This window comes from Anolis carolinensis, chromosome 6 (genome assembly GCF_035594765.1).
Source record: "Anolis carolinensis isolate JA03-04 chromosome 6, rAnoCar3.1.pri, whole genome shotgun sequence".
Classification (NCBI taxonomy): Eukaryota; Metazoa; Chordata; class Lepidosauria; order Squamata; family Dactyloidae; genus Anolis; species Anolis carolinensis.
Window position 1 is genome coordinate 58,724,234 of NC_085846.1, and position 12,911 is coordinate 58,737,144.

The following is a 12,911-nucleotide window of genomic DNA, read 5'->3' on the forward strand; positions in this document are numbered from 1 at the left end:
GCATAGAATTTTACTTCCAAGAGAAGGCCAGATGAGGGAAGAAAAAGGAAAGAGAGAAAGGTATTAGGAATGGGATAGACAGAAAAGAGAAAGGAAGGGGAAAGGATAGAAAAGAAAGAAAAGGAAGGGAAGAAAAGAAAAGAAAAGAAAAAGGAAAAAAGGGAAAGGAAGGAAGGAAGATGCATGAAAGAAAGCAAGGGGAAAAGGAGAAAAAAGAAGAAAAGAGAGAGGGACAAGGTATTTGAGGGAAAAGGAGGGTGAGAAGAAAGAGCAAAAAAACCCAGGCATCATCGCGTATACACACTTGTGGTTTAATAAACACAACACTACGAGTACAAATTGACCTGAAACCATGGGGGGGGGGGGGAGCTTTCTCATAACTAAAAAATAAATAAATCCCCTACCCTTAATGATATCTCAGATCCGCTAGCTGAATTTGCCTATTACATTTTGCTTGATTCCACCCTGATATACAAATATTGCTAATTCAAAGATAAACTCCAGGCAGAATACCTACTGTGCACAGCAAAAACAAAAGGGAAAAAACACAATATTTAGTTCACAACAACTTTTTGGGGGGGGGGCAATCAATCTTCCCATACCCATCTTGTTGTTAACAACACAAAAAGCTTAATAGAAAACAAAATTGTATTTGAAAAACTACCTCACATAGAACATGACTCTGTAGATTTAATACTTTTTCAGTTTCTTACCAGCTCTTGAGCATCCTGTGTTAATGGCAAAAATGCAGCTTCCAGAATAGCAACTTGGTCGGCACTCAGTTTCTGCCACAGGCTAATCAGGAGAATTACCAGCTGGGTGGCACTTTTCAACTTTGTGAATGCCTGGAACATATTGGTTTGGTTTTCTTCGGCTGCATCTGCTAGAGCTATTACCTGCAGAAATTACAAACTCCTGTTAGGGTTTTTTTTTTTTTACCATTTTGAGCACTCAACACTAACATTACATTTGGCAAGCTCTTAGTTTTCTTTAGAAGAACCTGATGAACTTTCCATTCCAAAAACTTAAACCAGTTATTATTTGCCATCTTCTTCTCCTGAGCGAGATATAATTTAAAGTCCATATGGCAGTATGATTAAGCTATTAGTTCAATCAATACAGAAGTCTTCAGGGTCTGTATTATGTATATTATATAATAAAGGATCTCTCAAACTGATTCTCAAAACATAAAGAAATAATCCTTAATGACAAGTAAGCACACATTTTACATCCCACCTATGACGTTAATCCTGGTGTATCACCTCTTCTACAATAACATCCAAAGTGTAGCTTTTATTTGTAGATTAGGTACACCCCCTCTGATTTTACAAAATATATCTACTACTTGTTATCAGAACATTTAAATTATTCTATACATACACTGGTCTTCACAAAACTATAGGTGTATTTGGCATGTGTTCAGTGTGCTGATGCTTATAGCACAGGCATAGCTACTAGAGTAGCAAAATTTTGAAAAGGAAATTAAAGGTGTGCTGAACTGAAATGCCAACTCTTTTCTTTTTATAAACTGGAATAATATTTTATCCCTATTCACACATTCAGGACATAAATGGAAAAACTACAATTAGAAACAGAACCAAAGTGAGGTGGATTTAATCACTCTAAATGTTCTTGTTCTCATATTATCCACCTCCTACACATGCCAAAAGCTGAGGAAAAGCTACCATGGTTTGCCTTCAATAAAGATTATAGATTACAGAACTGTGTGCAACACAAAGAATTTGACACAGAGATTTGTTTAGAAACCAATTTGCTTAATAGCTTCACTCAGAGGACACTGAGGGTTGGAGAACTAACATCTTCATGGTCTTTACTACTAAAGGTGCCCCAACACTGTAGAATTAATGCAGTTTGACAGTATTTTAGCTGCCAGTGCTCAATACTATGGGGTTGTGGGAGTTGTAATTTTACATTCTTTAGCTTTCTTTGCCAAAGTAAGCTCATGCTGCACCAAACTACAACTGCCATGATTTCATAGCGCTGAGCAAAAGTAAGTAGTGTCAAACTGTATTAATTACGCAATGTAGATGGACACTATGTTACCATTTGCCTGTTAGAAGCCACCCTGGCCCAATAACTGTTTGAAGATTTTATCATTTTAAAAACATTAAATTGTAGAGAATATACCCTAGTGACATAATGTAACTATTTTTTTTAACGGAGAAAACAAGAAACTCACCAGGCATTGCATATTATTTTCCCCAAAGGTAAGATTTTCAAGGTTTATATGAAATCTTTGGTTCCTTGGTTCGCAGCTTGAGAAAATAACAATAAATGTACCATTCAACTAAAGCATCTCTCCATGTGTCCAAATATGATCAAGTAGGAGGTAGAAACTCCCAAGTCATTGATGAAGGAAACCATTGAAAGGAAGCTTATTTCTGACTGATCATTTCTATCATTCTTTACAGTAGGCATCAGCTTTTGAATAAGTGCTATTTCACAATTTTTTGGACCAAGTTTTATTTGGGAGGTGGTATCATCCCCCCCGCCACCCCCATTCTAAGCTATTATCAATCTTTAAGAAAAAATAAAACAATATAATTGAATCTTTCTGATTTAATACTTCACAGCTTACACAAAATAGATAGAAATTGGGTCAAAAGGAACTGCTTTGTAATATTAGAAATACCGTATTTCAACATTCAATAATACTGGGATTGTTTCCACCACATGTGGAATTATATACTCCTCAGTTCCTCCAGCATTTGTTAGATGCATGTTTGTCTATATAGTTCATTTTTACTGGGATTAGATACAAACAATATAGTATCAGTAAAGTATGTTTTGGAAGATGTAGAATTTATTGGAAGACTTTTTCCATAATATTTTCTATTTAAAGTTTGTTTGCTGATCCATATCCTGTACTTTATTGCAGCTCTCATGGTCTGGGATGTTGATTCAATCAATATATTATAGATATTTAACTCTAAATCTTTAATGTTTAAATTTTTTTGGAAACTTATATTAATATTCCTAGAGCACATTGAACCTATGTTTTTATGTCAGCTCTGTAGACAAAGTAGAGTATCCAAAGTATTAGTTTAGTTGCAGCTAATTGATCTTGAATTTGTCTGCCAGATTTACGTTTAGCTTTTGTACAAGTGTATAGTCATTTCTGTTCCCAGGATTTAAATAAAATGAGTTTATCTTGATAAAATTTGGGGTGACGTACAATTAGGATCAAAAGTGATAGTGTCAATATAAGATTATCTCTTGAAAGTCTTTTTTCGAAAACAATTTTTTATTAGAATCATAGAATCATAGAATAGTAGAGTTGGAAGAGACCTCATGGGCCATCTAGTCCAACCCCCCGCTAAGAAGCAGGAAATCGCATTCAAAGCACCCCCGACAGATGGCCATCCAGCCTCTGCTTAAAAGCTTCCAAAGAAGGAGCCTCCACCACAGTCTGGGGGAGAGAGTTCCACTGCCGAACAGCCCTCACAGTGAGGAAGTTCTTCCTGATGTTCAGGTGGAATCTCCTTTCCTGTAGTTTGAAGCCATTGTTCCGTGTCCTAGTCTGCAGGGCAGCAGAAAATAAGCTTGCTCCCTCCTCCCTATGACTTCCCCTCACGTATTTGTACATGGCTATCATGTCTCCTCTCAGCCTTCTCTTCTGCAGGCTAAACATGCCCAGCTCTTTAAGCCGCTCCTCATAGGGCTTGTTCTCCAGACCCTTAATCATTTTAGTCGCCCTCCTCTGGACGCTTTCCAGCTTGTCAACATCTCCCTTCATCTGCGGTGCCCAAAATTGGACACAGTATTCCAGGTGTGGTCTGACCAAGGCAGAATAGAGGGGGAGCATGACTTCCCTGGATCTAGACGCTATTCCCCTATTGATGCAGGCCAAAATCCCATTGGCTTTTTTAGCTGCCGCATCACATTGTAGGCTCATGTTTAACTTGTTGTCCACGAGGACTCCAAGGTCTTTTTCGCACACACTGCTGTCAAGCCAGGCGTCCCCCATTCTGTATCTTTGATTTCCATTTTTTCTGCCGAAGTGAAGTATCTTGCATTTGTCCCTGTTGAACTTCATTTTGTTAGTTTCGGCCCATCTCTCTAGTCTGTCAAGATCGTTTTGAATTCTGCTCCTGTCTTCTGGAGTGTTAGCTATCCCTCCCAGTTTGGTGTCATCTGCAAACTTGATGATCGTGCCTTCTAACCCTTCATCTAAGTCGTTAATAAAGATGTTGAACAGAACCGGGCCCAGGACGGAACCCTGCGGCACTCCACTTGTCACTTCTTTCCATGATGAAGACGACGCATTGGTGAGCACCCTTTGGGTTCGTTCGCTTAGCCAATTACAGATCCACCTAACCGTAGTTTTGTCTAGCCCACATTTTACTAGTTTGTTTGTCAGAAGGTCGTGGGGGACTTTGTCGAAGGCCTTACTGAAATCCAGGTACGCTACATCCACGGCATTCCCTGTATCGACCCAACTCGTAACTCTATCGAAAAAAGAGATCAGATTAGTCTGGCATGACTTGTTATTGGTAAATCCGTGTTGACTATTAGCAATGACCGCATTTGTTTCTAAGTGTTTGCAGACACTTTAAATCTAACTGATGTGTTTTAATTTCAGAATGAGATTTGATCCACTGCATATTTAAGTTTTCACATTCCATTTTAATCCAGGCATCTACAATACTGTGGTTAATTATTCTTATCATTTGTCTAATCTGAAAAGCTTCATAGGAGAAAAATCAGTTTTGGGACTCTGAGCCCCACAACTTTGCCACTTCTGCATATTACATTCTTTGATACCATAGCCTAGACCTTTTTAAAAATAGAATAGGCAGTGTAGTATTTGCAGTCCTTCCTAGTCAGGAAAGCTTTTTTTTCCATTTGGCTTTCTTTCTTTCTTTGATGTGTTTTAGTTCCCTGAAGGCTTGAAATTAAGAGAAAATGTTTTTTTCCATTCAGCTTGGTATATTATTTATTTCTAAGTGTCTCATAAATTCACTACAGAAAGATATGATTAATGTTTTGGAGAAGTAAGGTTTCTGGATCTTTGACATTCTTAGACAATGTTTTGATTTTATTGACTATAATGCCTACCATTTCCCCAAATTCTTGTAATTTATCATGCATTTTAGTACAATTGTAGGGTTGATTACAAAAATTGCCATGTCATCATCCAAAGGCTAAGGAGATATTTTGAATCGCCTGCTTTTACTCCAGGAATCTCCACTGCATTCATCAGGGACTCCATAGTTAGAGCAAACAGAAGTAGAGATAAAGGACACCCCTGAAAACTTCCCTAAATTGGATCCGAACCTGTGCCATTAGTATTAAAATTGCTTGATAATCTTTATACATGTTTCAAATAAATTCACGGAATGTTTCTCCCATATCCATGATTGTACATAGTTGTACAATAGTTAACCATTCTATTTTATCAAAGGTCTTGGCTGGCTCATATGAAACTATTGTTGCATGCCTTTAAACAGAAGCATAACACAGCCCAACCCAAAAAAACCCTCATTGTCTTGGTTTTTTAGGCTTGTTCCTGGGGTTATTTGGGGCCTGATTTAGACATTTGTATTGGATAGACCGCATCTACTCTAGTTTCTTAGATATAGCTATCATGGTTTTCTATGGGCGAGCATGGCAACTGGTTGATGGCATACGTTCTGTATCTCAGAAACCAGAGATCGTAGAAGACTTGTGCCAACTTTGGAACCAGAGGGTTAAAACCACCCAGAAACAAGGTTAACATTTGAGGCACCAAAATGTGTGTTGTCCAATGCAATGAATTACATGAAAGAACTTTCTGATTGGGCCACCAAAGCTACACTGATCTACTTCTATGTTGTTTCCTGCAACAGAGTTCAATCTGTTTGACCAGATGGCAAAAATATTTTTGAAATTAGATTAAAATGGGAAATTAAAAAAAAATAGACTTGTCTATTTTTAAAATTAAAATTACATGTGACATAATGATCCCATCCAAAACAGATTGAACAAATTTATCAATATTGGACTTGACTTAACTGTTCTTGAACATGAAAACTATCTGTGCCTGGCACTTTCAGCTTCAGTTTTTAATAACATTATTACTTTCTTGACCAGATACATTTTGAATCAAAAAGTCCTTATGCATTTTTCCAAATTTTATATAGTTATATAACGAGAAAAATAATCAGCTATGTTGGAATTGTTTGGGTACCTGGATTATACAGTTTTAAGTTTCTAAGTTTAAAGTCAGATTCTCTTTCATATCTTTATTTGATAAGATCTCTTTGGTTTTCTTTTAACTAGATGCACAAATAATTTTGAGTTTTTTTGTTATTAACTTTGTAACATTTGTTTTGTAAGTAACTTTTTAGAAGTTTTGTAAATTTCCAAAATAATTAAGTATATTATTTTTTGCCCAACAGTGCATTTTAAATTTGACCTGTGTGTGTTCTAGATGTTTAAATTTTTGGTAACTTATTAGATTGGTCTCTTGCAGACTGTCATATTTCAGATATGCCATTCTAACAATAATGGCTCCCAGAGTGTTTGAATCATTGTTTCCTAGGTTAAATTGTCTTTGATGTAGTTAATATTATCACTCTTTATCCTGTTTTAAAGTAAATCAAACTTCCAAGAAAAGCCCAGTGTAAAAGTTGTCTTTAGGGGAACATGGTCAAATGTCCAGATTTGTACAATGTCTATGCCCAAAATACAATCAAAATTATTTTTATATCAAAACATAATCTATATAAAAAGTACCATGCCTATTTGAATAATAGAAACAGTGTCTCCATATATAAATCAAATTCTGTGAGTACTGAGTCTATACACACATAATTCGAAGAGTCTCTGCTAGATCTATCTAAATTAGAAGCAGCTGCATTTAAATTTCCCCAATAATAACTATTCTTTCTTTAAAGTAATTAATCAATTGTAAATTATCCCTCAGGAAATTCTTCTGGTTTACATTAGCAGAATATATAGATCCCAATGTGACTTTTGTTTGGTTGATGAGGCCCTCAACAAAAACATAATAGCCATTAGGGTCAATAAGAGTATCTATAGTCAAAAATGGGAGTTTAACAGCCATTGATATTAATCCCCCCTGGATTAAGACAATTATTCAGTTGAGAAACATAATTTTGGAGTGACATTTCAAATAAGCAGTTGTGGGTCCCTCTTGTGGCATGTTTTCTGCAGCAGAATTACAATGGTTTCTAAGAATCACATAATCGTGAAATTATAGAGTTGGAATAGACTGCATGGGCCATTCAATCCAACACTCTGACATGCAGGAGGAGCACAATAAAGCACCCTAGACAGATGGCTATCCAGCCTCTGTTTGAAAGTCTCCAAAGAAGGAGCTTCCACCACACTCCGAGACAGAGTGTTCAATTGTTAAACCATTCCTAGAGTCAGGAAGATCATCTTAATGTTCAAGTGGAATCTCTTTTCCTGTAATTTGAACCCATTATTCTTGAGTCCTAGGCTGGATCTACATTGTCCTGTATCCCAGGATCTGATCCCAGATTATCGGCTCTAAACTGGATTATATGAGTCTCCACTGCTATATTATCTGGGATATAGGGCAGTGTAGAAGGGGCCCTAGTCTCCAGGGCAGTAGAAAACAAGTCTGCTCCCTCTCCCTCTTGTTTAAAAAAAATCTTTGTGTTCTTTTTCACTTCATAATTGCATTAATGCCATGAACATTAAAATAAATTACCTGAAGATTAGACATGTATATTGTATTACAATACTCCGTTAGTTGCCTGGTTCCTCAACTAAATAACCATAAATTATAACTCCACCACAAATGACAGCCCTCTAATTTATTTCACAAAGTCAAACCAGGTTTTTTGACTCTGACCTTAACCCTTCTACAGGGGAGACACAGTAAGAGGGAAATACTTGTGAGGGTAAATGGTAACAAAGAATGCTGCTTTTCATCAGCATATTTTTATAACGACTGCTGTTTCTTTACACAAATAAAACTTCTTCATGAGGCACTACAGAGAGGTATAACATTAAAACTAGGCTCACTGTTAATATGCCCATCACTGGGTCCAAAATCATGTGAACTGCATCTTTAGATGTATTTTGGAGGGGGGGGGGGGGAGAGAGAGAGAGAGAGGGAGAGAGAGAGAGAGAGAGAGAGAGAAGAATAGGAAATAAAGCTGAAGAAGAGTAAGAAAAGAAAGAAAATGGAGAAAGAAGAAAAACAAGGGAAAGAAAAAGAAAAAGAAATGTAATTTTGAAAAGAAAGAAACAAAGAAGATAGAAGGAGAAAATAACAATATAGCCCTACTAGTATACTTTCTATCTTAACTTTCCTCTGTGGTTATTTCAAGTCTTTCTTATTTTCTACTAGAAATATGGTGTCTTCTGTACATCTAAAATGACTGATACATTCTCCTTCAATTTTCACACCTCCTTAATCCGAGTTTAATTCCACTCGGGCCGGGCTGTGGCACAGGCTGGTGAGCAGCCTGCTGCAATAAATCACTCTGACCATGAGATTATGAGTTCGAGGCCAGCCGTGGCGGGGTGAGCACCCGTCAATTAAAAATAAAAATAGCCCCTGCTCGTTGCTGACCTAGCAACCCGAAAGATAGTTGCAACTATCAAGTAGGAAATAAGGTACCACTTATAAAGTGGGGAGGCAAATTTAACTAATTTACGACGTTGGAATGAGAAAGTGCGGTCACAGTGGATGATGAAGCAGCTGCTCCCCCCTGTGGCCAGAATCGAACATCCCCTCAGAAGAAGGTTAAATTGCCTCTGCATCTGTCTGTCTCTGTTTCGGTTCTATGTGTATATGGGCATTGAATGTTTGCCCTATATGTATATAATGTGATCCACCCTGAGTCCCCTTCGGGGTGAGAAGGGCGGAATATAAATACTGTAAATAAATAAATAAATAAATATTATGTTATACTCATAAATCAAACAGACATAGTTAGCAAATGAACAGTTTTCTGTTTCTCCATGTTCTATCCTTTCCAGAGTATAGGTTAGACTACTAGAGCATAATTTAGCCTTAGGGCAATCATGTTGTGACAGTTCAATTTCTTATAAGATAACGTTTTCATGATCTAAACAACCAAAGGCATTGCTGTATTGTATAAATCACTGGCTGGCATTTTTTGCTGAAGTTCTTTGATGTGCTGCATTACTTAGTATATATTTATGATCTTTAGTTGTTCTTAGTTTTCAGCTTAAATGTCTGGCATTTTATGTAAAAATTTGAATGTCACTTTGATTGCATTGGAGATTACTGCAAATGACTATCATAATCTCTTATCTCACCTTTTCTTGGGGTTTAGAAAATATACTGAGGACTTTCACTATGGAAGCTACTATTTTGTTTTCTGCATTGGTTAGCAGTTTTGTTATACGTAATTTGGATGGATTCTGTCTCTAAAGCTTGTAACAACTCCACTGCCATGCTGTTCCTAGTGATTATTTCTCTCAAGTGCTTTGAGAGTTGCTTCCCCTTCACTTTCTAATATTGTCGGTTTCTTCGTCAAGAGATTCTACCTTGTAGGAACCTGTTTGTGTATCGCACGGTCATTGTATTTTGTCCTGATCACACATTTTGCTTCTCTGTTGATCACTCAGCCCCACTACTTGGTTTAAAGTTCTATTTGATCTATTATATCTTATGAAAGATTTTTTGTTCTGTATTTTGTTGTCTTTTTTTACTTTTATTATAGTTATGGTTATTATAATGCATCCAAGATTCTGACCCTACTTTATAATTTCCATAATTCATAATTTCATAATTTCCAATCCTATTTCGCACAAGCACACTTCATATTTATTTCTATTCAATACACTGAATAAAAACAAGGTAGGTATTTATAAATTGTGGTTGATTAATATGTTTAATTTTCTTTTTTTAATAAACATCTCACACTACAAATGTGCAAAAAAGTGTCTTAGCTAGAATTTAGATTACATTTTATTTAATGGTGTTCTGGGTCATGTTGTCTAACTATATTATACTACTGAATATTTAATGTTAGAAGCACTACAATCCCATATAGAGAATTTCTCTACCAAAGACATTCCAATCCAAATTTATCAAACCAATACACTGGCAGCCCATTCCATTTCCCTAACATCAATTTTGAACAAAATGATACACTGTTAGTATATATACAAATATTAGACTTGTGCAACATTTCGGATTGGATCGGAACTCGGATCTGGACATAAAAATCTGGACAACGAAAATGAGTTCCGAGGCATGCAGGAAAGGTGGAGGGCGAGGTTAAAATTTGAATCACTTACCTGTTTTTTCAGAAATGTTCTGTAACTTTCAGATATTTTCCAAGGTCAGTTTAATTTTCACAATCATTAAGGAAATTTGGTAAAGCCAAGGGAACTTTTAAAATCTCATTATTTTGGCCACATTTTCGCCAGCGCTACCAGAAAAGAGACAGTGGGCGTGGCCAATCACAGCTATCTTAACCATAGTTTGGGAAGGCCAGGCCCCAATGGTAGAGATTGCAAAAGGTCTTGTCGTAAACTACATTTCCCAGAATGCAATGTTGCTCAGTAGCCAAATGATGGCTGAAGGACCCAAATAGCTAGCTGTAGCAATCTCCGTATATAGTTATTCTAAATATAAAATAGATAAACTGATTGAATCTGCAAAGAGGTCTAAAGCAAGCAAACAAGAAGCAACTTTTGCAAAGCCAAAAAAACAAACTACTTAAAAAACCAATACTTTTACTTTGACCCAATTGCCATGAGCAAGGCACTGTGGGGGACAGCCTGCCAGTCATTTAGAATCAGGAATGATAAAATAAAACGATTGAATCTGCAAAGAGAACTAAAAGTAAGAAATAGTATAAATCTGTGCTAAGTTGAAGTTATGTGATTAATTGTGTGTCATACAGACAGACATTCAAGTGGATTGCCGTTGTCGCTTTTTGGGGGGATAATTGATTTGCTCTAAGCCAATCTCTGTGCTGGGCCGTAAAAAAAGCAATGACCTATATATATAGATGTGTCTTGAGGGTCAAGAGGGGAAGCAAATGGATGTCAGGAGAGTTTGGATGGTGCCTTTCTGCCTGGAAGAACATCTACTTTCAAAGTAAAGGCCATACAATGAAATAGGAAATAACACTTTCAAACCAGGAATAGATTTTTATTATTAAAAATGTTTTTTATAAAAACTTTTGAGAATTCGCCAAACGTTCTGAAATGTGGTGTGCTAACAGTGGTTCATATGCTCTACCACTGTAGCACGTTTCATCAGGATAGTTCAAAAATGAGAGAGAAGCCCCTGAAGTTTCCCCATTGACAGTGATGTTTTCCTTAATGCGCATGCACAACCGCCATTAATGAGGAACTTACAAAGATTTGTAAATTTAGAGATTTGAAATTTTTACCCGCAAAATTTGGAAGAACTTTAGCAACAAAGCACCAGTGTTCTTAGAGGACTCTGGCAAAGTTTGGATCATTTTGAACTGGTTTTGAATCTAGGCATTTCACCTATACAGTAAATGAAATGGGAGGAGGAACAGACACCCTTCCCCTCAAAGACAGCATTTCAACCTGGGACTTCTGAGTTTAGTGGCAATTCCAACAGGAATAAAAGAGGAAAAATACTAGTTAGTGAGTAAGAGTTGCTACAGTAGTGTACATGTCACTATAATATCTCTCAGTCAACACACTGCTACTGAAGGACAATTCAGTAATGCCACTGACAAATGTATCAGTGTCATGAAATATGCACAAACCTAACAATGTCTAATTATCTCAGTCTCTTTTTTCTTTATCTTTGGCGCCTGCAGATCGTAAAGGAAGATGCCTAAATTGGGAACATGACTTTGAAGAAACCTTTCACTTGGCAGCTGAGACATACATAACTATTATAGTGTGTAAATGAGCAAATGAGAACATAGGTCAAAAACAAAAAAAGAAAACAAATAATATGCTGTCAGATGTTTAAGTCAGAGAACATGGAAGAGATCATTAAACTTAGTTGCACAAGTAGATAGTTTTCCTTTTGATGTTGATAACAATACATAAAGAATAAGTTTTCTATTTACTTCACATTTGCAATACATCTGACTTTTTCTCAGTATTTAATTCATGTAAAATTACAGCCTTTACCTTCTGTAAATCTTCACACGAACAATGGGGGTAACCTTTGTTTCTCTTTTTCAAACACTGATGCCTTATCTTGTTAGGAGAGGCAAGTAACAACTAAAATATATTATTTATCACTGTTATAAAAAGCGTACAGAAGGTTAGATTAAAACAGTGTATGTGAATGATAAAGTACTAGATAGATAATGTGAAATGATGAAACTAAAAGGACTACTGTTGGCCCAGTAACCTTAACTATTTTATAATGTTTAAAACTTTAGACAGAACCTGTGACTTCAAAGGAAAGAGTGCCTCTTCGGAAATTAGTTTCCTAACATTCCAAGTGTAATTTTAAGAGAAAACAACACTATTAACTAATTAGCTTAAGTGTAAGTGGGATTGGCAGGGCCTCCCCTTCTGCATTTTTGTTTTGTTTTTATCTGCATCTAGTGTTTCTCCTCTGACTGCTCTGCTTTCAGGTCACTGTAATCCACAATGAACAATTTAGCTAAGGAAATCCACACCCCTACCGAAATTTACTCCTGGAATACCTCCTTTGATCTTTCAGTTCCTAGATGAAGTTATAACATCTTCAGTTCCTCCACGCCCCTTTGTTATGACCTTGTAAAGAAACCTTAATTTCAGCACAGAAATACATAAGAAGATATACGGGTGAGAAACTGAACATCTTAAACACATGTGACATATATCCAAAACTGTAATTAGCTCTTTTTACAACTTTTTAAAAAGAAAATATAAACAGAAGAACATATCCCTGTTTCTCAATTAGTTCTTTAATTTTATTTAAGGACATTACATTGAAGCAAATT

The 12,911-nt window shown here is 36.3% G+C and overlaps 1 protein-coding gene across 3 annotated transcripts in view; it reads right to left on the reverse strand.

The window, feature by feature from the left end:
- The window catches only part of bbs9 (Bardet-Biedl syndrome 9), a 284,565-nt gene that overhangs the window by 177,278 nt on the left and 94,376 nt on the right, over positions 1 to 12,911 (reverse strand). For all 3 annotated transcript variants that reach the window (XM_008112835.3, XM_062984296.1, XM_008112837.3), the window contains exon 19: positions 714 to 896. In XM_008112835.3, coding sequence (XP_008111042.1) covers positions 714 to 896 — 183 coding nt within the window. The remainder of the gene's footprint in view (positions 1 to 713; positions 897 to 12,911) is intronic.